This window comes from Podarcis pityusensis, assembly GCF_964106645.2.
Source record: "Podarcis pityusensis genome assembly, chromosome: 16".
NCBI lineage: Eukaryota > Metazoa > Chordata > Lepidosauria > Squamata > Lacertidae > Podarcis > Podarcis pityusensis.
The window spans coordinates 3,484,708-3,507,959 of NC_138041.1; the positions used below are offsets into that span (position 1 = coordinate 3,484,708).

Here is a 23,252-nt window from a genome sequence, read left to right on the forward strand (position 1 = left end):
TGCAATGTTCCGGTTGGCCTAATTTTTGCTTTGTTTTGTTTTGTTTTAAAGCCCTGATATGGTGTTTAGAATTTGACTTATGGGCTGTCAACACTTTGGGCTGTTGCTTTTTGAATTTCCGTCTCTCTCTCTCTCTCTCTCTCTCTCTCTCTCTCTCTCTCGTCAGCATGCCGTTTTCGGCTGCTACCCGCAGGCGTCAAACCAAAGGCCAGCCCCCACTTCCCCCCACTCTTGGTGTGCGTGGGGCTGATAAGATTCCTCGGTGGTTTTTATCTCCGCTGTTCTGCGAAATGAAAGCCCAGTTCCTTGAGCTCGGTTGGATTTCGTGTACTGCATCCGCCCCCCATTTCTCCGTAACACAGTAAATGTTCTTTTGGCTCATCGCAAATTCAAGGAAACGCTATTCGCTTGCACCCGGGAGATTTTGATAGCAGAAACAAACAAGCCAGCTTTGAAAGATGATGTGACAGCCCTCCCTAGAAACTCTCAAATACATGCAAGGCCACAGATCAATTCCTCAGTGTGCCCCCATTCTGTACGCCCCCTGGCAATGGCTGAATCCTGAAAACCGAAAAGGACCAGCCAATATGTTTAACACCATAGAACCACTGGTAGCCCTTTAAGCATGGGAACAGGTTAGGACTATGCTACATTTATCATTTAGGATGCTTGCACCCTGATATTGCAGCCAAAAAGGCTCTAAGAATGGCTTCTGGACCAACAGTCAGTTAAAACAAGGAGAGCCTGCAGGTTTGCTATTGAAAAGACACAACATAAAAGGGAAAAGGGACAGAAAAAGGGGGGGGGGGCAAGCACAGGAACTAAATCTTAATTTTTTTATGATCAACTGGATTGGGAACTGTTTGAGGGTAGAGACTGCCCTATGGATCTAGTCTTTCAGCAGAGCTAGAGCTGATAAAATTTACCTCTCTCTGTTTTGCCTCAGATATGACTTAAGCCATATCTGAGCTGGAAATTAAAAGCCACTATGATTGTTCCCTCCCCAAAAAAGACCCTGGGATGTGTAGTTTTGGGAGAGTGAAGACTGTTTTCTAACTTGGACTCCTAAGCGCCACTTCAAACTGGAATTCCTAGCGATCCTTGGGCAAGAAAGACTTTCCAGCGAAACAGCCTGACATTGATGATGATGATGATGATGCCATGGACATGATGGAAGGAAAAGTGAGTCAAGAGTGTTAAGGGGAATCAGTTCTTCAACTGATGCAAGGCAGATCTGGGAGATGTCTGACTGATCTGATGGTTATTAGACCAGCCAGCTGTGTCAAGAAATTGTGGTAAGTTAAAACGCCTTCAGGTCTCAGCTGAGGAATCACCCACATGCATATGCAAACACACAGTCTTAAGACATTGCCTTCTGAACTCCCAGCCCTGCCCGGTATTTATTTGTTAAATGAATATCCTGCCCTTTTCCTTCCAAAGGAACACAGGACATCCAACAAGAGATAAAATAATAGCGGACATGTTAAACATCCTAAAATGATTCCAGCACAGATGCGGATTGGGAAAGATCTCAGCTTTAAAGGCTTAGAAGGTCTTAGAGGGTGCCGAAAATACAGCAGAGATGGAGTCTGTCTGATATACAGTGGGAGGGAGTTCCAAAGGACAGGTGCCAACCCGCTAAAGGCCCGTTTCCTACATTGTGTGGAATGGACTGCCTGATAAGATGGTATCTGCAGGAAGCCCTCAGTTGAGTGATAAACTGGTCTATAAGATGTAAGGTAGCCTGGTCCCAAGCTGTATAGAGCTCTTTACACCAGGACTAGCACCTTGAACCTAGGCCTGCCTGTAGCTAACTGGCAGCCCATGCAATTCTTTCAGCCCCAGCAAGCAGTCAGTGACAACAGACGATGACTCCATTCCTGTTTCTGACAGTCTTCCAGATTCATCATTGAGACTTCATCTTTCAGGATGAATGACTTGTCCTCCTTTTCGGATGTTTACAGGGGAACTGACATTTGCAACTCAGCTGTTCTGCGCAAAGTTTTGCCACAGTTGGTCCACTGTAGAGGACAAAGTACTCAGATAACCCTTTTTTGAGACGCTGTGACCTAACCGTATGTTTCCCAGTCTGCAATTTCGACGAGACTTTAGCAAAAGTCCGCTGGTTCAGCAGAGAGATGTCAGCGCTCAAGATTTGTGCTGAATCCACTCAGCTCTCATAAGGTGAAGAAATTCTGGGATCTTTACTGACTTGCTTGGGCTGGGGGCGGGGGTCAGAAGAGCATCCAAGCATAGGAAGAGACACTAACCTCCTCCCTTTCACCCAAGTAAACCTCAGCAGCAACTCGGAGCCCCTCCAGACTAGTGTTTTTTGTGAGTGTGTTGTGCTCTGCAGGCTGCAAGTCGAAAACTTCACATTCCCTGCCCCACCGCGGACGGGAGGAAAAGGCAGTGAGCAATGGATTACAGTCATACCTCATGTTACGTTTGCTTCATATTATGTTTTTTCAGGTTGTGTCCCGCGGCGACCCGGAAGTACCAGAAAGGGTTACTTCCGGGTTTCGCTGCTCGCGCATGCACAGCAGCGCTAAATTGCGCTTTGCGCATGCGCACAAGCACCAAATCGCGCTGCACACCTGTGCAGATATGGAGCTTCAGGTTGCGGGCTTTTCATGTTGCGAACGGGCCTCCGGAATGGATCCCGTTTGCAACCAGAGGTACCAGTGTAATAAACACAGAGGGGGAAAGTCCAAATTTCAATGATGCTTCTTCTAGAAAGAGGTCCCTACATAACCGGCCAGTGAAGAAATCCAGAGGAAAAATTATAAGAGAATCTGAACTAAAAGTAGGAATACAAGCCATTGTAGGGGCTTCCCTGGATTTCGGAAATGGTCTGCATTGTAAATACCGGTACCTGTCTAATTGTGACCAGAGAGGCAGTATTAAACTAACATTTTAGGATCCAGATGTATGGGATAAATGTTGGATTTCCAATTTTTACATTTGCTGACAGGGAGCTGTTATTCGAATTAAAAGGTTTCCCAAATAACCCCCACCCGCCCAATGGCAATTTAGAAATATCCATTCCCTGTACCGACTATTTATTTATTAGATTTACGTACTTGCCCTCAAAAGATCTCAGTGTGGTTCCCAAGATAAAAATACAAGATAGAAACGCAAATAAGTTATTGAAACGAAAACTAGCAAACAATAGCCCCCTCCCACAAATATATGGTCGAAGAGGAACATTTCCCCCTGAAGATATAGAAGCGAGGGGAGAGCATTTCACAAATGGGGAGCCACTGCAGAAAAGGCCCCGTTCTCGTGTTGCCACCCTCTGGACATCTCTTGGAGGAGGCACACAAAGAAGGGCCTTAGATGGTGAATGCAGAGTTTGGCTGAGTTTATATGGGGAGAGGCGGTCCTGAGCCTTACTAGAGAAGAGGAACTGCAGTCTGGAAAAGGCAACGGGTGAGAGGAAGGAGCAGGAAGTTCTCGAGCTGTAAGACTCATGCCTTTGTCACATATCCTAATAATGTCTGGATATGCTCCAACAGATAAGAAGGGAAGATTGGCCCGAATGCAGGTGTTGGAATAAATATGCCCAGGTTAGAGGCCCAAAATTCCTAACCTGCTAGCAATCTATTTTCCAGAAATCAAAGAGATTATCCATTAACAAACGCTCACGATAAGCCCAGACTTGTGGGAGAAATTTCAAATTGCCAACATTGAGTGCAGACTTCTGATATTGATCCAAGAAGTATACAGGGTCAGAAGAGGTTTAAAAGGTGGTATGACTGGTGCTTTTAAAACACTGTTTTAAGCCTTTACTGAGCTGCATTTCCAAGTGATGCCCAACACAGCCTTGGATGGGCCACTACAACAAGGCCCCGTACGCAGACAGATTTTGTATTTCCGGCCAACCTCAGGTGGAAGACATCACTCATTGTCTGTTAGCCTGTCCCTTGTATAGAGACCCAAGAGATCCCTTTCCGAAACCTTTGATCACACAAGGAAGCAGGTACACCCTGGCAGAAATGGTCCAGTTTCCTCTGAATGACAGTAGTAGCTTCGTAACACAGGGTGAGGACCTAGATAAAATCGCTAAAAAAATTGTTGTGGTGATTCAGAGGTTTAAATGAAATCAAGGTGAATTTGAGTTTGTCGGTGTCTCTGCAACCTCCCTCTGACATCAAGGATGTTGGCTCGTATTATGGATCTGTATTGTTTTATTGGTACTGTTGCTGTGGGCTTGTCATGGCCTTTGGCTGGAACAATAAACTTATATGGCTTGAATGAATGTGTTCTTGATCTAGCAATAAGGCTGCCAGGTTAAGAGCGTTCAAGACCCTGAGATCTCAGGGCCTAAGCCTGAGTCCTAGGGGTGGCCCCTGGTGATGCAATGGGGCAGGCCCTGGTGATTCTTCCTCTGCACTCTGTCCCCCTACTGCAGGGGTAGGCAAACTAAGGCCCGGGGGCCGGATCCGGCCCAATTGCCTTCTAAATCCAGCCCGCAGATGGTCTGGGAATCAGCATGTTTTTACATGAGTAGAATGTGTCCTTTTATTTAAAATGCATCTCTGGGTTATTTTGGGGGCCTGCCTGGTGTTTTTACATGAGAAGAATATGTGCTTTTATTTAAAATGCATCTCTGGGATATTTGTGGGGCATAGGAATTCATTCATCCCCCCCCCAAAAAAAAATATAGTCCGGCCCCCTCCAAGGTCTGAGGGACAGTGGACCGGCCCCCCTGCTGAAAATGTTTGCTGACCCCTGCCCTACTGAGTCCTGGAGATGGAGATTAATTGGAACAGGAAAGAGGGAGGAGGGAGGACAACTGCCCCACAGCCTTTGCAAAGATTTAGAGACGGAGGTTAATTGGGAGGGAGAAGCAGAGGAGAGCAGCAATCATTTGCATCTGGCTCTTACCAGGATGAAGCCTGCAAGCTGCATGAGTAGTCTTCTTAATTTTAAAAAATTTAAGGCCCTCTCAGCCACCCGGAGATCCAAACCCTCCCCATGCCACCTGGAAGGAGCCAGTCAAATCTGGAGATTTCAGGTCAGCTGCAATTCAATCAGATCCCAATGGAGCAAGGGCTGATGGATGCCACCTCAGGATCTAGAAAGCCCGGAAGCCACTTTTATGACACCTTGTGTTCTGTGATGGGAAGTCGGAATACAAATGTGAGACAACTAACAAATAAATAAATAATAGCCATATTGAGGGAAGGCAATTAACATGCAAACAAGGGTCCTGCCTGCATATGAACTATTTTATTTTACTTTTTGAATGCAACAGCTGCTTTGTCATCTAAAAAAGCAAGGAGCGTAATAGGAAGAGTCACCACAAGCCCTGTGAAAGAAGAAAAACGGCTAAGGTTCTTTCTGAAAAGCCCAGCAACTACTCAGACCACCAATTATACTGAGAAAAACAGATTTTCTTTCTTGGGGGAAAAAAAAAAAGAGAGAGAGAGAGCGCGAGAGCGAGCTGTTCTCTTTTCAGACCTGGACAGGACCCAAGAGTGAATTCATGTCAGTGGAATGCCTGTCTCCTGCTTTCTGCTGAGAAAACTAGATCGAGACTCTGGCAGCCTCATTCATGGCCTTTTCCTACATGCCCATAGTGCTGCTTGAGGCCTTACTATCGCTGGAGATGTGAAGACTCCTCCTTACCCTTCCGCCATTTTCAATAGGGCCTAGTAGCAAGCCAAGAGGTCTCGGTCCAATGCAGTTTGATTGACATGACTCCAATACAACAGCGACATTCAGGTGGCAACCCATGCCTGGCAAATAGGATCGGTCCAGTTGAGGTGGAGGGGCAGAATTACTCCCCCCTCACCACACACACAGATTTGCACCTTGGTCCTACCACCTGAAGGGAAGCCCAAAGAGAAACCAATGCATAACAGCTGTCGTTTTTCCTTAACTCTGTGTGGCGAGGTCAACTGATGCCACGTCCGTAGCAGAAAATATTTCCGATGCCAAGGCCCTGCAAGAACTTGATTTGGAACACAGAAACCATCGTTTGTGCCTTCCAACCCTCTGGTCTGGGATGGGGAAGATTCCTCTGGAGGGTCACTGCCGGTCAGGAATAATTGATACGGAGCAAAACAGATCAGTGGTCCAGACTCAGCAAAAAGCAGGTTCGTCTGTAACCACTTTGAGGTGGGTACCGTATTTTTCGCTCTATAACACGCACCCGACCATAACATGCATGTAGTTTTTAGAGGAAAACAGGAAAAAAGATATTCTAAACGAAACAGTGGATGTATGATTTTTGTGGTTCATGCTGTGGCCACAGACGTGATCTGACAGTGAGTTTGGAGTAGCCCAATGCAAAAATCCTGAGGATCCATGTAGATCCATGCTTTGTAACCACGTTTTTGCACCACTGCGGCCCCAGGCAACAGTGGGTGCGTGATTTTTTTGGTGCAAGATGTAGCCATGGCCATGCTATGTGATCTGATGGTGAATTTGGGGTGACCCAGTGCAAAAATCCTGAGGATCCATGTGGATCCATGCTTTGTAACCACGTTTTAAGTGGGGAGGGAAGGAAAAGCACTCAAGGGATAAGGAGCATGCGTGGGGTGGGTGGAGAAGGATGCTGCTAATAATGCAGGAGAGGGGTTTAAGGGGAGAAGAAGCACACGTGGGGTGTGTGGAGAAGGATGCTGCTAATAATGAAGAAGAAGAGGGGTATAGGGGGAGAAGGCTCCTCTCCTCTCCCGCTTTGCTCCTTTAAAGCAAGCAGGCTCTGCTTTTCTCCCTCCTCCCCGCTCATCCCCGGCTTAGCGAGCTGAAAAACTTTGCTGCTATGTAGCGAGCTGAGTGGGGAGGAGAGAGGGACAGAGAGCCTGCTTGCTTTAAAGGAACCAACCGGACAGGAGCCGCTTACACTCATGTAAGCGGCTCCTCTCCTCTCCCGCTTTGCTCCTTTAAAGAAGCAGGCTCTCTGTCCCTCTCTCCTCCCCACTCAGCGGCTCTTCTCCCGCTTTGCTGTTTCAAAGCGAGCCACGGAGGAGGGAAGGAAGGGGAACCATGGATACTCTGCTCACGACTGCAGCAGATCCCCCCCGCCACCCGTAGGCATTCCCTCCATAACACGCACAGACATTTCCCCTTACTTTCTAGGAGGAAAAAAGTGAGTGTTATGGTGCAAAAAATACGGTAGTTTGTTTTTACAGTCAAGTTGTATATTCATTTATGAAATACATGGAGCTTTGTCCCTGCTAGCTCTGCTTACCAACCCGCTAGAGCAGGCATCCCCAAACTCGGCCCTCCAGATGTTTTGGGACTACAACTCCCACCATCCCTAGCTAACAGGACCAGTGGTCAGGGATGGTGGGAACTGTAGTCCCAAAACATCTGGAGGGCAGAGTTTGGGGATGCCTGCGCTAGAACTTCCCCTACCCGCCCCATGCAACTACTAAACTCACCTTCCACCTTCCCAACCCCATTTCTTCATAAAAGCCAGGACTGCGATGAAGCGCGGCATATCCTCCAACGGGGGCTACGCAATCACAGCTGTACATTTTTATGTATATGGGAAGAAATAATAAATGCATGTCCACACAAGGTTGCCTTCTAGGACTGGGGTTGGAAAGCCAAGTGCATGTTATGTATCCGAGTGCAGGTAGTTGCTTTGGTGTCCTATGGAACAGAAGTCAAAACTGGACTGGTCAGCTTGGATGCCAGTGTGCTGAAGTGGCTCAACAGAAGCAGGCAACCTTTAGCCCTGCGGTCACACGAGGCTTAATTTCACATAGCCCTCAAGCTTCTTGCAAAAGCCCTATAGAAGCAATGATCTTCCAGAGCCACTAACAGGCAGTCAATCCCATCCTCCTCCCTGAGTTCTCCAAGGGGGAACCATACACAGAACAGACCTCTTTGAGGTATATACATGGAAGTGAGTCTTCCATGACAGCTGCCTGACCATTTGAAACCTTTTCTTGCTCCCTCCTTGGTTTCATGAGAGGCGCATACGCAAAAGGGCTTTCAGTCTCACTTTCAGCTCTCATCAGGGCAGCAGATACTGCAGGAACGGTTTGGAATTGAAACGGCGGTCCCTGGGTGCATCATTCAATGTTTTAAACACGCAAGTGAGCTTATGGAACTCAAAGCAAGACGTTATTTAGAGTGTGGGGGTCTGTAAAAGGAAGTGCTGTTAGCCACACCAGTTTAGTGGTTAGAGATGAGATGCTTCTGAAGAGCAATTGCTGAGGGAGGACAGCAGAAAGATGCCCCTGGGAAAGGACTTGGAAACGGAAGGCTGACCAGATGGACGCTTAAATCTAGGCAGCGCTGAGTTACACTATGGAACTTGCTCTCCCAAGAGGCAGCGATTCCCACCAACCTGTTTGGCTTTTAAGGGTCGACAAAATTCATGCAAGATAAGGCTATCAATGGCTAATAGCCACAATGGCTATGCTCTGCCGCCTCCACAGTCAGAGGCAGTAAATGTTTCTGGAAACCAGTTGCTGGAAACCACAGAAGGGGAGAGTTGCTCTTGTGTTCAAATCTTGCTTGTGGGTTTTCCACAGGCATCTGGTTGGCCCCTGTGGGAACAGGATGCTGGACTCGATGGGCCACTGCCCTGACCCGGCAGGCTCTTCATATCTCATCCAGCAGGACTATTGCTCCTTTCTTACAATAGCTGGAAACAGAACTTCCATGTTTAGTGGTAGTATACCTTTAATATCGGGTGGCGCTGTGGGTTAAACCACAGAGCCTAGGGCTTGCTGATCAGCAGGTCGGTGGTTCGAATCCCTGCCACGGGGTGAGCTCCCGTTGCTCGGTCCCAGCTCCTGCCTACCTAGCAGTTCGAAAGCACCTCAAAGTGCAAGTAGATAAATAGGTACCGCTCCAGCGGGAAGGTAAACGGTGTTTCCGTGCGCTGCTCTGGTTCGCCAGAAGCGGCTTAGTCATGCTGGCCACGTGACATGCGTGGCCAACAGTCAGGGATTACAACATCTGGAGGGTAGGCAGCCCCAGACCAGAGGAACATTTAGTTGGCATACACCAAGCATGCCCTTTCAGGTGCAAAAGCAATGGAGTCCCCTGGTAGAAAATCTGTTCACCAGTGGTGCCTCAGCTACCCAAAGTTTGGGGGAAACTGCCTGTGTATCTGACAAACACACTTCCCCAAATACTGCAATTAAAAAGAAAATGAAAGTGTTGTGTGCAAACATTGACAAGTACAAATAACTGAGAGGAAGGCATACTAGCAAAGAGTGCTTTTCACCTCGTCAGGCCTGTGAAGGAAACGCTGCCCGTCTGCTTGCCTGGATAAAAGCTTCCCTTTCATTTATTTATTTGCAAGGCCTCTTATTACAGGAAAAGCCACAGCAATGACTTCACCGGGGAAGAATGGCGTTAACATTTGGATGGCTTTATTTTTTGCTTTCGCAACCGAGAGCTAAAAGCAGCTGCATTAAGTTAGGCTCCATGGAAAGGGCTGGATGGCTTTATGAATCAGCTAGATCCCAGACAAGGTAGGCAAAAGAGAAGGAACAGCCCAAGGCAGGGATCCTCGACAGACTCTGCCGAAATCCCTAATCAAGCAAACTGAAGGCCTGCTCCCTTTTGGAGTCTTTCCTTGAGACTTGAGGTCAATTGTTTTGAAGGAGTCCAGCACCCTTTGAAACAGATGATGCCCTTGACAGCCATCAACTCATGTTGTTTGCAAATGAATCACAAAAAAGCCTAAGAAATCCATTTGCAAAAGGCAGCTGCAGTTGGGTCACCATGGACCTCTGCGAACCCGACCTTTGGAGTAAGCATCTAGTCCCCATGGTTACAGGAGGGCACTTTGAAACACGATCACTATGGTGGTAAACTCTGGAAGTAGGAATAACTGGAACTACAAGAGAAGACTGTATTCCTAATCCAGATTCTCCCCTGACCCCCATTCATATCAACACAGACCCTGGGCTGGATCAATGCCACACAGTGAAGTTGATATGTAAACAGAGAAGGCTGATACTCAGTGCTGCTTGCCATTATTTGCCTAAACAATTCAGCCAATGTTGAAGTGATTCTAACAGGCAAAACTGATTTTCGTTTTTGGCAAGAAAGACACACAGTTTAGTTGAGACCCAGTTTTGTTTCCCTCCACAGGAATATCATTGTGTGTGTCGTTCCCTTGGGTTTTTGTTTTTTTAAAAAAGCATGACCTCCTCCTTTGCTTTGAAGAACAAGCCATTGAATTAAGCCCCACACCCAACCTGATTTCCAAAACAGCCACCTGTGTGTATTGCAAAACTGAAAAAAAAAAACATTTGCTCAAACTTACAAAGGCCTACTTTTGGGGAAAGGTGCAAAAAGAACTCCCCTGTTAACTAGTCTGGATCAATCAAGGCTGGGAAATTATGACTATGTGCTTAAGGGCAGAACATGTTGGGCTTTGTTTATTTTTTGATAACTGGGAATTCCCTGGCAAAATACCCACAGCTACTTTTTAGTCTTCATCATATATTACGAAGAACAAACCCTCCCCAGGGCCTTCTCGGTAGTGGTGCCTGCCCTGTGGAACGCCCTCCCAGCAGATGTCAAGGCAATAAACAACTATTTTACTTTTAAAACACAACTGAAGGCGGCCCTGTTTAGAAGTTTTTAATGTCTGATGCTGTATTGTTTTAATATTTGGTTGGAAGCGGCCCAGAGTGGCTGGGGAAACCCAGCCAGATGGGCACGATATAAATAATAAATTATTATTAGGAGTTATTATAGTTTAAGAGGAAAATGAACTCCATTAGGCCCAATTGTTACGTAGTTTCACTGCATTTTTTCACAGGAGATTCATGGATCCCTTCTCACTTTAGCACCTTCACAGCAGGGCAGAATGTTTCTGAACTCCAGCAACTATTCCTGTGGGTGGGCATAGGCCAGCGGGCTGCATTAGGTAACCATTTCAGTGGTGTATTTATGCTTCAAGTCTAGTACCATGGAAACAATACATTCACCCACCTATTAAAAGCAAATGATCTTGACATTATTAACCTTCCAAATGGCAGGGAATGGATCTTCTGGGGGGTGGGGCAGGGCGGGATCTTCTGGCAGACACAGCAATTGTGAATCACTCTTTCTAGAGGGAAATTATTTCCAGGCTGAACATACCAAGCTAGCAGAAACCCCAAAGGTAAACCCTGTTAGGTAACAGGACTACCCAGCAGCAGCAGCAGCAGCAAGCTTATGAGCAAGAATTCACTGCTGGTTGGTTGGAGATGCTTGAAACAGATGAAGAAAATGTGGCCGGTTCAGGAGCAAATATGTCTGTGATGCTAAAGCATGCATAGCAAGGTTAGCTGAACTACAAAGCTTCCTTCCAAAGAGGAATTCTGCGGAGAACAGGGGCATTTTAGATCCTGTCCCATTCTTACGATCAGGTTAGGGGTATGCACGGCTTTGAGAAGAATACTGTGGCCCTACAGGTGCTTTTGGGCTCCCCAAATTCTGTCACCCCATGTCAGCGTAGTCAGTGGTCAGGAATGATGGGAGAACTGGGAGTTCCATCATTTGGAGAGCTAGATTCCCCATTACTGACCTAGATCACAAGTAGAGGGGTCTGTGCTGAGGGATGGGGAAACTTTGGCCCTCTAACTGTTCATTTTCTAGATCCATTTCAATCAGGGCTTTGGTCTGGAAAGTGCCCAAAGCGCCATATATGATAACCTCTGTCAGGAGAGAGACGGGGCAATGTATCCGTTAATCCTAATTGACCTCTTGGCGACTTTCAATACCAATAACCATTACCATGACTGGGAGCGGCAGCCGAGACCATATAACACTGGTCTTCAAAGACCTACATTGCCTCCCAGTACGTTTCCGAGCACAATTCAAAGTGTTGGTGCTGACCTTGAAAGCCCTAAATGGCCTCGGTCCAGTATACCTGAAGGAGCGTCTCCACCCCCATTGTTCTGCCCGGACACTGAGGTCCAGCTCTGAGGGCCTTCTGGCGGTTCTCTCACTGTGAGAAGCCAAGTTACAGGGAACCAGGCAGAGGGCCTTCTTGGTAGTGGCGCCCTCCCTGTGGAACGCCCTCCCACCAGATGTCAAAGAGAACAACAACTACCAGACTTTTAGAAGACATCTGAAGGCAGCCCTGTTTAGGGAAGCTTTTAATGTTTGATGTATTACAGTATTTTAACATTTTTTTGGAAGCCGCCCAGAGTGGCTGGGGAAGCCCAGCCAGATGGGCGGGGTATAAATAATAAATTATTATTATTATTAACCACTGTATCCTCCTGGAAAGGCTTTCTGAGTTGTAGGTGGGCAAAACTGCTTTACAGTGGTCCCAGTCCTACTTGGATGGTTGTCTTCATCAGCTGATGCTTGGGGAGTGTTTTTCGGCATCATGGGGTCTTCAATGTGGGGTCCCTCTGGGCAGTTCTATCCCCCATGTTGTTTAATATCTATACGAGGCCGCTGAGTGGAGTCTTCCAGTTTTGGAATGTGTTGCCAGCAGTATGCTGATGACCCACAGCTCTATTTCACCTTTACATCTGCAGGGGGAGGCAGTTGGTGTACTAGACTGGTGCCTTGCCTAGGTAATGGACTGGTTGGGAGCCAACAAACTGAAGCTCAAGCCAGATAAGATACTGTTGATGGGTAGTCCCCTAGACCGGATGGATGGGAGTCTGCCTGCTCTTGAAGGGGTTACACACCCTCTTAAGAAGGGATGTATCTTGGGGGTGCTCCTGGATCTATTGGCGTTGCATGAAACTCAGGTGGTCTTTTATCAGCTTTGGCTGGTGGCCCAGCTATGCTCATATCTGGACAGATGAACTAGGTTGAATTACTGCAGTGCGTTACACATAGGCCTCTGAAAATGGCTCAGACACCTCAGCTAGTACAAAACTCAATGGCCAGATTGCTCACCAGAACAAGACTGTTTCAGCATATAACACCAATCCTGGCCCAACTGCACTAGCTGCCAATTTGTTTCCCAGCCCACTTCGAAGTGCTGGTGTTGAACTATAAAGCCGTACATGGTTCAGGACCTCAATGCCTTGGGACTGCCTCTCCCTATATGAACAGACCGCACTTGTCATCCATGGCCCTCTTCTATGTACCTGCTTCCTTAAAGGTTCAGAGGGTGGCAACACAAGAGCAGGGCTTTTCTGTAGTGGCTCCCCATGTGTGGAATGCTCTCCCCAGAGATGCTCACCTGGCACCAACATTACATGTCTTTAGGCACCAGGCAAAAACATTCCTCTTTACCCAGGTCTTCAGCCATTAAGTAATTGATGGCCTGTTAAAGGGATCTGTTAAGATTATTTTATTATGGGATTATTATGCTTTGTATTGTTATTATTATGCTCTGTAAAATGTTGTCCATGGCCATGGGATCTTTTGATATAAACTGGTATATAAACTGAAATAATAATAATAATAATAATAATAATAATAATAATAATAACAACAACAACTCCCATCAGCCCCAGCTAGCACAGCCAATGGCCAGGGATATGATGAGTTGTATTCCAGCACAGGTTTCCCTCCCTGGCATTAGAAGCATGAAATGCTTGATTTTCCTCAGGATTCCCTTGAAACGGAGCACAGGGAATTGGCTTTTGTCAACTTTTGCCAAGTGCAAATTAGCAGAACAGAGTCCAATGAAACATCTAGAACTGTGTTTAAATATTTAAGTGAAGGGTCTGGTTATAAAAACCCCTCCCTCTACTTTTCCTGTTATGTGAAATAAGTTGCTTCAGAAATTGCCCGATCTACCCTAACCAGGAAGCATCCACCTTTGACACAAACACTGCACCACTAACTAGAAACAGAACTTTGCAGAAGGTGCAGATTTGCATATTTCCAGGGCAAAGCTTTGCATAGGGCCAGAGTGCACCACCAGCACATTCAAAGGCATTACAAAGTTGGTGTGGAGGATCGTGAAAATGGTTTCATACCTCTTGTCTTAAGAGTCACAGCACTTAGAAGGGGAAGACTGCTTCTTATATAAATTCAGGACCCACCCTATTCCTATGACTGTAATCTGTTTTCAATTCTGAATTTTAAATTGTTGCAATCTACCTTGAAATCTGCTAGTTAAGGGTGGGGGTGGTAGTAGTAATAAAAATAATAATGTAAAATACAGCACTTAATTTCAAAGAGACTACTGCAATATTGCACTAATATAACTCTCACCTTTTTTTAACTACCGTTGAAAAATGCAGTATAGGCATAGATATGCTAAGAGAGCGATGGATAAAGGCAGTGCAGCAGGGAAACTGAAGCACTCCTGATGATGTTTGACTGCAACTCTCACCAGCACCTGGGGTTATAAGCTTCTCAACCACTGATACAGAGATACTAGTCATGGACAAATGGGAACCCCAGGGGCCAAATCCAGGATCCAGCAGTAACTGGCTACTTCTTCACAAGCCAGCCAGGGGCGCTCCCCTCCAGAGCCAGCTGCAAGATTGAGTGACAAAAAGGAAAGAAGAGAGGCAGCAAATGGCCAGGCCTTCCAGTAGAGTTTGGCCACAGAGAAGACAGGATGCATACAAATATAGCTTCAATTGTTTCATGTTTCTGCCTTAACAGAAGGCACACACTGCAACCACCTGTGAATTGTTTTATTGGACAGTTTATGTAAACAAGAAAGTCTGACCATAGCACCATGTTGAGTCTATGCTTTGTTTTAGGTTTTCACATCTGCCACAATCTGGTCTAAACAAAGCTAACAGTACAGCGAAGACTAAACGCAATCTAGTCAAACTGCAAAAACAACTTAACCTCTTGCTCCTATACTGAACCCTTCTGCCTAATAAAGGGTTCAAGAAACCCAAGTCTACAAGCCTCTCTCATATTCTCCCTCAAAGATTCAGATTTATTCCGTGCATAGGCCATAATGTCTTACATTGCTAACTCATTTGAGAAATTTTATTCTTAGAGACAAGTATGACATTCTTTTGTAAGTTTAGCTTAAAATAATTGGCTTTAAAGAAAGCAAGAATCAAAATAAAGAAGGTAAAAAAACTTAAGATTTGTGGAAATGCCTCCCCTGGCAACCATGAAGAAAGAAAACATTTTAAAGAACAAAAAGAAAGTCGCTTAGCTGTACTTAGATGGTTGTTCAGTAAAGTCACCTGGCAGAAACAAGTTGTTATTGAAGTACATAGAAAGGTAGGCCCAGATTATGTGACATTTAGAGGGCTAAAGAATAAAGAGCTGCAAAACCTGAATCTAATTACATTTAAAAAAAACTCTTTTACAACCTTTCCCAAAGATAAATCTCTTTTAAGAGTATACACTTTGTACAGTTTCAGCTACAAATGTACATAAATTTCTGCTGACTTCCCCGTGAAGGTTTATACATATTTACACTATTGCGCTCCATGTCTTGTGATAACTTGGGAGCTATGGCAGTGTACGCTTCCAAGGGGAGGGCAGAGGAGAACAGGAAACAAAAACTGAAGGGAGTACATAGAACAGGATCAGCCCTTGATGCAATGAGATGGGTTCAGATTTTGGAGTTTTATCTCTCCACAGCAGACACAACACACACCTGTGCCAGCGAACAGATAAGGCATTTGCAGTGTTCACCTGAAGGTCCTTCATTTTGCTCACCGCACAAAGCATCTTGCACGTCACCCCTAACACGCCACTCTCTTCTCTGAAGGTGATAATTTAGATACCCCGCTTGGGTGTATGGTCACAGTTCTGTGCAAATAGAACACTACCTAGCACATCCAACAGTTCATATAAGCCCAATGTGGCTGTGGGTTCATAGTCCAAGCCCAAGACTGTGCTCAGGTGGGCTTCAGTCCTCTTAGCTCCACCACTGGAGGAAGCGGAGTGCGTGTTCCTTGGCTTGAAGGATCTACTCCCAATTTGTAGACATCCTTGTTGGTGACATTCTAAAACTGACAGTTCAGACCAAACTTTCCATGGGATTTCGAGGTGTTTTAATTCTCCCGTCAACTTTCAAAAAACGGCTCAGTTTTCTAGTCACAGTAGAACAGGATAGTCCAAGCTAGCTCCTCACTGGGAGCACTCCTTGACTCACCGGATCATGTAAGCCAAACCTGCTCCTATTCCAGCCACGCCTGCAAAAGCCATCAGAACGCTTCTGATGCTGCCTTCTACGTCCTCTACATGGAAGAAATTAACAAATCCCTCCTAGAAGAAAGAATTGCATTGTTAATTGCTTTTAAGCACTGGCAGCCATGTGTGTCTGACTGCTTCAAAGAGAATTCGCAGGAAGAATGGAAGGTAAAACCATGTACTGAGCAAAGTCCAACATCCAGCAATTCTGAGTCCAATCCACTCCCCATTTTCAACAACCGCAACCACGCACACACAAACAATGTTCCCTTTGTGGGAAACCAATTTTAGCGTAGCTCTTTTAAACATCTCATGACAGATATTCACTCTATTTATGGAGAGTTAACATAGGGAGGCAGCCCTAAAATCTGATGAAGCATGCATTCACTTCCAGAAAGATCAGCTACAGGAAGGTATTGGGGTCTCCAGGTTTGGATTTTGACTGTGAAGAGTTACAAGGGAAAGGGGCAGCACAACAACATCTACCATTCAGCCCCACCATGACTCACTTACCCAGGCATTATTGTTGAGGATCCATTCCCGCTTGTCTGTAACCAGAACCTCGGTGATGAGCTCTGCCAAACGACCGATGGCACTCTCCTGATTGATGCGCTTCAGATGTTTGGCAACAAAGGCACCAAAAGAGATGAGAGTCACAATTCGACCCCAGTTTGTTATGCCGTCACTGAAAAGGTGCTTTGCAACTTCTGACACAGTCTTCAGGTCATCCTCTTTCTTTATTTCAATCTTCCTAAGCATTCCTGAAGAGGGGGCGAGCAATAAGCAAGGAACACAGGTGAAAATACTGAAAATTCCACATTTAAGTGTGCAAGAAGTTTTAACAATCAAAATCATTAACAAAGCAGTTTAGTTTTCTCCCCCTCCCCCACTCTTTGCTCTTTGTTTTTGGAAGGATTGAGGTTGTAGTACTTGGTTGAATGAGCAATGGATGGTGGGTGGGCACTGATGTTTAAAACTCAGGGTCAGAGCCTGAACAGATGGAATGTTGATGGGATAAGCTTGCTCAGAAGTCTTATTGGCAAGAGCTTCCCCCTCCCCAATGAGACAGGGAGTGTATGTGCTGTCCTAGGTGGGAGGCAATTATTACTTACTTTAATTCTGGAGCTATATGAGTTTTTATCTGGTCAGCTGTCTTTGTCGTACAAAGTGATTGGTTGGGATTTTGTAACTGTAGGCTTTTATTTGATTATTGATATACTGTATTGCATTTCATTTCTATTTTGTGCTGTTTTAAAATTCTTTTGCATTGTATTTGCTTCCCATGTTGTACATTGCTTTGAGATTCATTTAAATGGTTTTCACTTCCCATTTTGATGTTCTACTTTTTTTTTATTTTGACTATCACTTTATGAATTCATTTGAATACAAAGTGATTGTCTGAATAAAAATAAGTTCTAGCACTTCCTGAGAAGAACATTAAAATGTTCTAGGGCTGCTTTAGACTTGCAGATCAGCAGCTGTCTGTTTCAGAGTCCAATACTCAGACAAACTTAACACAACTCCTACTTACAGCCACTGATATCTGCAGCCCTAGACCAAAGCCCAGCTCTAGCGTCTAAGTAAGTGCTGCTTCAACTATTTTTAATACAAAACAAGGAATCCAACAGTCGTCATGCTTTGAGCTAGTGGTTCAAGACTTGAATCCTGGCAGTACAATTCTGTCCTTAAGGGTTAAGCAGCCTTCAACTATTAGCCACTGATACTTAAAAGAAACTTGAGGAAGCTGAAATCCAGAAGTCAACAAGGAAGTGACTATAGCTGGTTCATTTTCATGATTCAGGAACAGGGATGCTTGCATCCGCATTTAGGAGTTGCCCCAAAGCAGAGTCTTTATTGTACTGTGGAGAGGCAATGATTCAGAAGGCTTAAAGCAAACCATTAAACGTAAGTCTAATGAAATTTGTTCTTATACACTAGATGAGTGAGCCAAGTCCTAACCCTTCCTAACCCAGAAAACAAACAATACCTCTGTGGGAAGTCTGTGCCATTGTGACTTCTGTATATGCAGGATGTAAGGAATGTTCTACAGGACATCTCACAAATGGCTACTGTCAAAGCTTTTCTTGCCCATCCACATTACAAAAACCTGAGCAGCTCAGCCACAAGGGTAGCTGGGAGGGGATAGACAACTGGAGGACACTGACTTAGAGGTGGCAAACCATAGAGGCTCTCTAGGAGTGTTCAAATTACTGGAGGTTATTTTAAGGCTACTTCCCAACTCTACATAGTCAGTGCCCTAGCTAATGTAATATACTAAAATAAAGTCAAATGAGAATGGCAAAGTGCTGGTAAATAGCAAACCTGCTCCAAAGCAACTCCGAAGGAAGTTAGTTGTTCACAGCAGGAGCCAGCTAATCTTTTATCATCATGTTTACAATGAATTATATTTCACTTGCTAGGCAGGAGCAGGATGTCAGCAAGAGCTAATCTGTATCCAGATTATCTTCTTCTGCCTGCAAGAGTTTCTCCCCACCCCCACTGTCAAGCGAACTAAATTCAGTTTCGTTTCTGCTGGGCTTGGTGCTTTCACAATGACTCCTTGCAGAAAAACAGGGTGGGAAGGCAGGCTGGGCCACCCACAAACCTCTGGCTGCCAGGGTGGCCTCTCAAGAAGCCTGAACTCTACTGGAGATCAGGAATCTGGCCCAAACTGCACAGAACTGAAGTCAACCAACCAGACTCAAATGTGCAACCTTTCAGTCCACGGACACATCAGGAACTTTCCCTTCAACATCCCTGTTTACTCTTTTTAAACTTTGGACACTCTTCCAATTCTTTTTCATAAGAGCCCCACCATTTCTCCCCTTTACTTGCCCAACACATTCCCCCTTCCACCCATCGATTTCCTTTGCTACATTCCCATCCCAAGGACACCCTGATCCACTATGTTTAGCTCCTCACCTTCACTTTTCCCCCCCTCAGGCCACCTGCTTTCCTCCCTCCCCCCTCCCAACCCCTACTCTAGCACTTCACCAGCCCTACAGGTGCTCACCTCCACTTCCATTCACCCCTTACAGCTGACACCCCCAACTTTTCTTTGCCCCACACAAGCTCCTTTCATGCTCTTCCCTAAACACACCTTAGTGAGTGCTTCCCGTCGTCCTCCTCCTTCCCCAGTCCCTTTCCACTTCAGTACCCTGCTGCACTTCCTGCTTCCTGTTTTTGCTTTTTTATAACGATAAATCTTGTATTAGTTTTTTGTGAACCAACTTGGCTGCTTTAAGAGAAATGCAAGATACTAAAATGTCAGTAAATGTGAGATGCTGATAGTTTCCTCCTCTCCACACCCCACGACTTAAGCCCCCCATCAGTTATTACTCCTCACTGTTTCCTCCCAAGCAAGCAAACACCCCCATTTCCTTCCCACACTCATTCTAAGAAAGCCACACCTCAACTTCAGTGTATGTAATTAGAATAATTTTATTTTAAATGTTGCTTTTCTCTTCAGCCACCCAGGAAACATTGCTGGGGAGTGTTCCAGTCTGTCAGCTCGCCTGACTGGCTTCAACTAGCAATCAGGCACTTTGTGTCATAGGTCCCAGGCAGTGGGGTACACTTCCAGAAGATTAGGCAGGCATCCTCTTGAAAAACTGTTTTATGCCAATGGGATTCTGCAGAGGCTTTTATTTTCTTAAAATGAAGCAGCCATTGTTATGGCTATTCTGTATTTTTTATCTCTTCCATAAATGTTGTTGCATCTGTCTCTGGTATTTTGTATCTGTAAATAGTTCCCACAAAAAGGCTGCCCAAATGTGGCCCATGGCCTTCTGCTTCGGGCTTTCCTCACAGGATAAATGGGTCTTTACCAGTTTGTTAGGCCTATGGACTTTCCTTGCATGTACTTCCTGTTTTCTGTATATGTTTATCATCTTCATTGAAAACAGCTTCTGTTTCATTTATTTAATGAGGCATCATCATAGCTCAAGGACACATTCCAGCCAGGCAAAGAACACTTAAGCGTGCAAAAGTCAGGGCCTGGGAAAAGGGGGTGTGATCTCAAGAAAAAGCACAATCCCCCCACGCCGCATCATCATCATTATGGACAGAAGCTAGCTTGGGCTGCTTTGGGGGCAAGTTATCATCTCCCCCAGCCCTTATTTGTAGATCCCCTCTGGCTTTCTTCTTCCCTTGACCTTTTTCCATCCCCAATGAAGGGTGCCAATCTGGGATTAAGAGGGGGCGTGGCCCCAGAACAGACCCCTCCCCCACTATTCATTATTATTATGGCTGTCTAGAATAAGAAATGATTCATCATTTCTTCCCCAGCCATCTTTCAGGCACCCCTTCCATTTACTCTCCCTCCCCCGCAAAAAAATTATGACCCTGCAAAAAAGGGTGCCAACCTGGTCCTGTCGAGGGCAGTGCGCGGCCTAAAAAACTGGCACCACGCCCACCTCCTGCTGCTCCTGTGAGCCGCCCTGGCCCCTTTCCGGGGCGGCTTGCAATAACCTCGACACAAGGATTAAACGACGACGAGGTAACCCTCTTGCCCCTCATTTCCCCGCTTCCTCCAACCCCCTCCCTCCCACCTTGGCCCAACTGCGATTCCAGCCCCCGCGGGGGGGGGGTTGGGCTAGATGACCTCGGGGTTCCCCTTCCCCCTCTGCCCCCATCACCCACCTTGGAAAGCCAGCTGGTGCTTGTCGAGGATGTTGTCCCCGACCCGCCGGAGGGTCTCCAGCGCCTGCGCGGCGCCCGGCGAGGCGGCGGCGGCGGCCTCCTCCTCCTCGGGGGTCCCCAAGCGGCCCAGGAGGCCCTTCAGGATCTTCTTCCCGCCGCCTCCCGACGGCCCTTTGGCGTCGCCGTCGCCCGAGGCGGCCTCGCGCAGGTACCGGCTCACCAACTCCAGCGTCACTTTGCGCAGGTCGTCCGGGGCGGACGCCGCCGCCACCGCCACCGCCGCGTCGTCGTCGTCGTCCCCCTGCGAGGACGGGATGGACTCCAGCGAAGGGGTGGGCGAAGGCAGGCCGGCCTCCGCGGCCTCGGCCTCCTCGTCGTCGTCGTCGCAGCCGTCCAGCTCTCCCTCAGGGAGCGCCAGCGCCAACGGCCGCGCGGCGCCGCCAACGGCCGCCGCGGCGGGGGAGCCAATCAGCGCGCGGGGCGCTACTTCGAAGGGCCCAATCCGCGCCAGGGGCCCCGCCAGGGGCGCCCCTGAGCCAATCCGCGCCAAGGGCCCCTCAGGGAAGACGCTGGCCCCCCAGCCGCGCCCAATCCGAGGCGAGAACGGGCCGGCGCCCTCAGAGCGGCCGTTGGCGGTGAAGACGGCGGTCACCGCGGCTGAGGCGGTTGGGGCTCCACTGCTGCTGCCGCCTCCGCCGGCCCCCGGGGAGACCGGCGTGGCGGGCGCCATGCTCGGTGCGCCCCCACAATACAACACCACCGACTTCTTGTTAAACATGGCGGCCTCCTCGCAGCTTTCCGCGAACTCCGAAGCTCGTCGCGCAGAGCTGTGAGAGGGGAGCGGCGGCGGCGGGGATGGTCTTATAAAGGCTCTGACGCGCTGGCGTCAGAACGGACGTGGCATACGACGTTGAGCTTGAGGCGGTGACGCGGCGGGGAGGGGAGGTGGGCGTGGCTAAAACAGGCCACCATAGACGTTTAAAGGGTAGAAGAAGAAGCCCGCTTTGGTATAGGGCGCTTCTTGGTTGCTCCATTGTTCAGGGGCGGGCAGGTGGGGGCCGGGTAGTAGTAGCAGTAGTGATAATCATAATAATTAATAATAATAAATTTCATTTATGTTCAGGGCGGCTAACACCAGTAAAATTACAGTAAAAACATAATAAAGGGGAAAAAACCCAATTTAAAATACAGGTTAAACTGCAATTTAAAATGCAGCCTCATTTTAAAAGTAGCCCATAGATCAAAACCATAAGGGGAGGGAAACATAAGGGTCAGACTGAGTCCAAACCAAAGACAAAGTAGGCGTCCTGGTGGTTTCCCAGGAGATTGGCCCCTTTCCTTCTGATGGTCTTTTCTTCTGTCCCCTTGCCAATCTAGTCCAGCATCCTGTTCTCACGGTAGACAGGTCCCCTAAGAGCAGGGAGTGCATCTGAGACCCGTGGCCAAAATTTTGCAGTTCGAGATTAGGGTTTTGCCATACTAGATCAGGTGGGGTTTTTTTGCGTTTCTGTATTAGAGATGCCTGGCGTGCTCTGGTCCATGGGGTCATGAAGAGTCGGACACAACTAAACGACTAAACAACAACAACATATATTAGAGGTTTGCTATTTTAGATTAGGGTATTTCAATCCTGCATTAGGGCATTGCAATTCTGGATTAGAGTTTCGTATCCCTAGTTTATGGGCTTGCAGTTCTAGATTAGCATTTTCCATTCTAGATTGGCTGTTTGCCATTCCAGATTAGTGGATTGCCGTTCTAGATCAGGCAGGGCAGAAACCAGGAGCGGATGTCTGAGCAAAAAAAGCTGAGGCTGAAAGTTGAGTTCTGAAACCGAAAACTGGAACTGTAAACAAGATTCCTGGGCTGAGCCGTGTTTGCTCTCCCATATGTACTCTTTACCCTCCTTCGATTCCAAGGGTGCGTCTGACCCGTTCAGCCACTGTGCAAACACTTGGCTCTGGTTTCTGGATTCTGGGAATCTGGTGGAAACAAATCTCCAAAGCATGAAATCTACCCAGCCATGCTGTGGGCACCGAGAGAGAAAAAAGCCAGATTTCAGAGCAGCTGTGATTTGGGATACCAGGGAGCCTACCCACAAACCATTAGCAAAGAGAAAACAAATGGAAATAGCCAAGCAATTACCCTTTAAAAACCTCTGTCTTATTTTGTGTGGAATGTGTAATTTTTAAATGTGCAGCCCATTGCCCATATATTTCAGGTGGGCTTACAACGCCCCTGCTGTGTAGTCAAGTATTGCAAGAACTTGGAAAGAGAGAAGAGTGTACAACAGTCCTGCAATGTTGTCCATTGCTGTGACTCCCATATTGCAGATTGGGGTCTTTCTGTGCTGCTGTGACTGAAAGAGAGATCAGTTTACAACAGCCCTGCAATCCAGTCCAGTGCTTAAAAATCGCAAGGCTCACCTGGAACTGGATATGGAGTTTTGGGACAAGATCACCCATGTAAAGCACCCCCTCAGCTTGCAGCAAAGTCTTTCTCTGTTCAAACTACCCCGGGGTGTCTCCCTCCCTGGGCCAAATCCAGCGCTTGATTTCATGCAGAAACGCCACCCTTAGTTGACTCACTTTGAAATTGACAGG

At 46.9% G+C, this 23,252-nt stretch overlaps 1 protein-coding gene and 2 long non-coding RNA genes across 3 annotated transcripts; 2 read left to right on the forward strand and 1 right to left on the reverse strand.

Annotated features, from left to right (window-relative positions):
• Nucleotides 1–35: 35 nt before the first annotated feature.
• On the forward strand, nucleotides 36–4,257 carry LOC308465500. Its single transcript, XR_013980487.1, has 2 exons — nucleotides 36–1,295; nucleotides 1,441–4,257. It is a non-coding gene; the product is annotated as an uncharacterized lncRNA (long non-coding RNA).
• A 488-nt stretch (nucleotides 4,258–4,745) lies between these two features.
• On the forward strand, nucleotides 4,746–14,766 carry LOC308465853. Its single transcript, XR_013980588.1, has 2 exons — nucleotides 4,746–6,104; nucleotides 11,575–14,766. It is a non-coding gene; the product is annotated as an uncharacterized lncRNA (long non-coding RNA).
• Nucleotides 14,526–21,501, reverse strand: MCL1 (MCL1 apoptosis regulator, BCL2 family member). Its single transcript, XM_080986082.1, has 3 exons — nucleotides 20,653–21,501; nucleotides 16,525–16,772; nucleotides 14,526–16,086 (listed from the first exon to the last, which is right to left on the reverse strand). Exons 1-3 carry the CDS (start codon nucleotides 21,428–21,430, stop codon nucleotides 15,970–15,972), a joined length of 1,143 nt encoding a protein of 380 aa, XP_080842208.1. The 5' UTR covers nucleotides 21,431–21,501; the 3' UTR covers nucleotides 14,526–15,969.
• Between the last annotated feature and the right edge of the window lie 1,751 nt (nucleotides 21,502–23,252).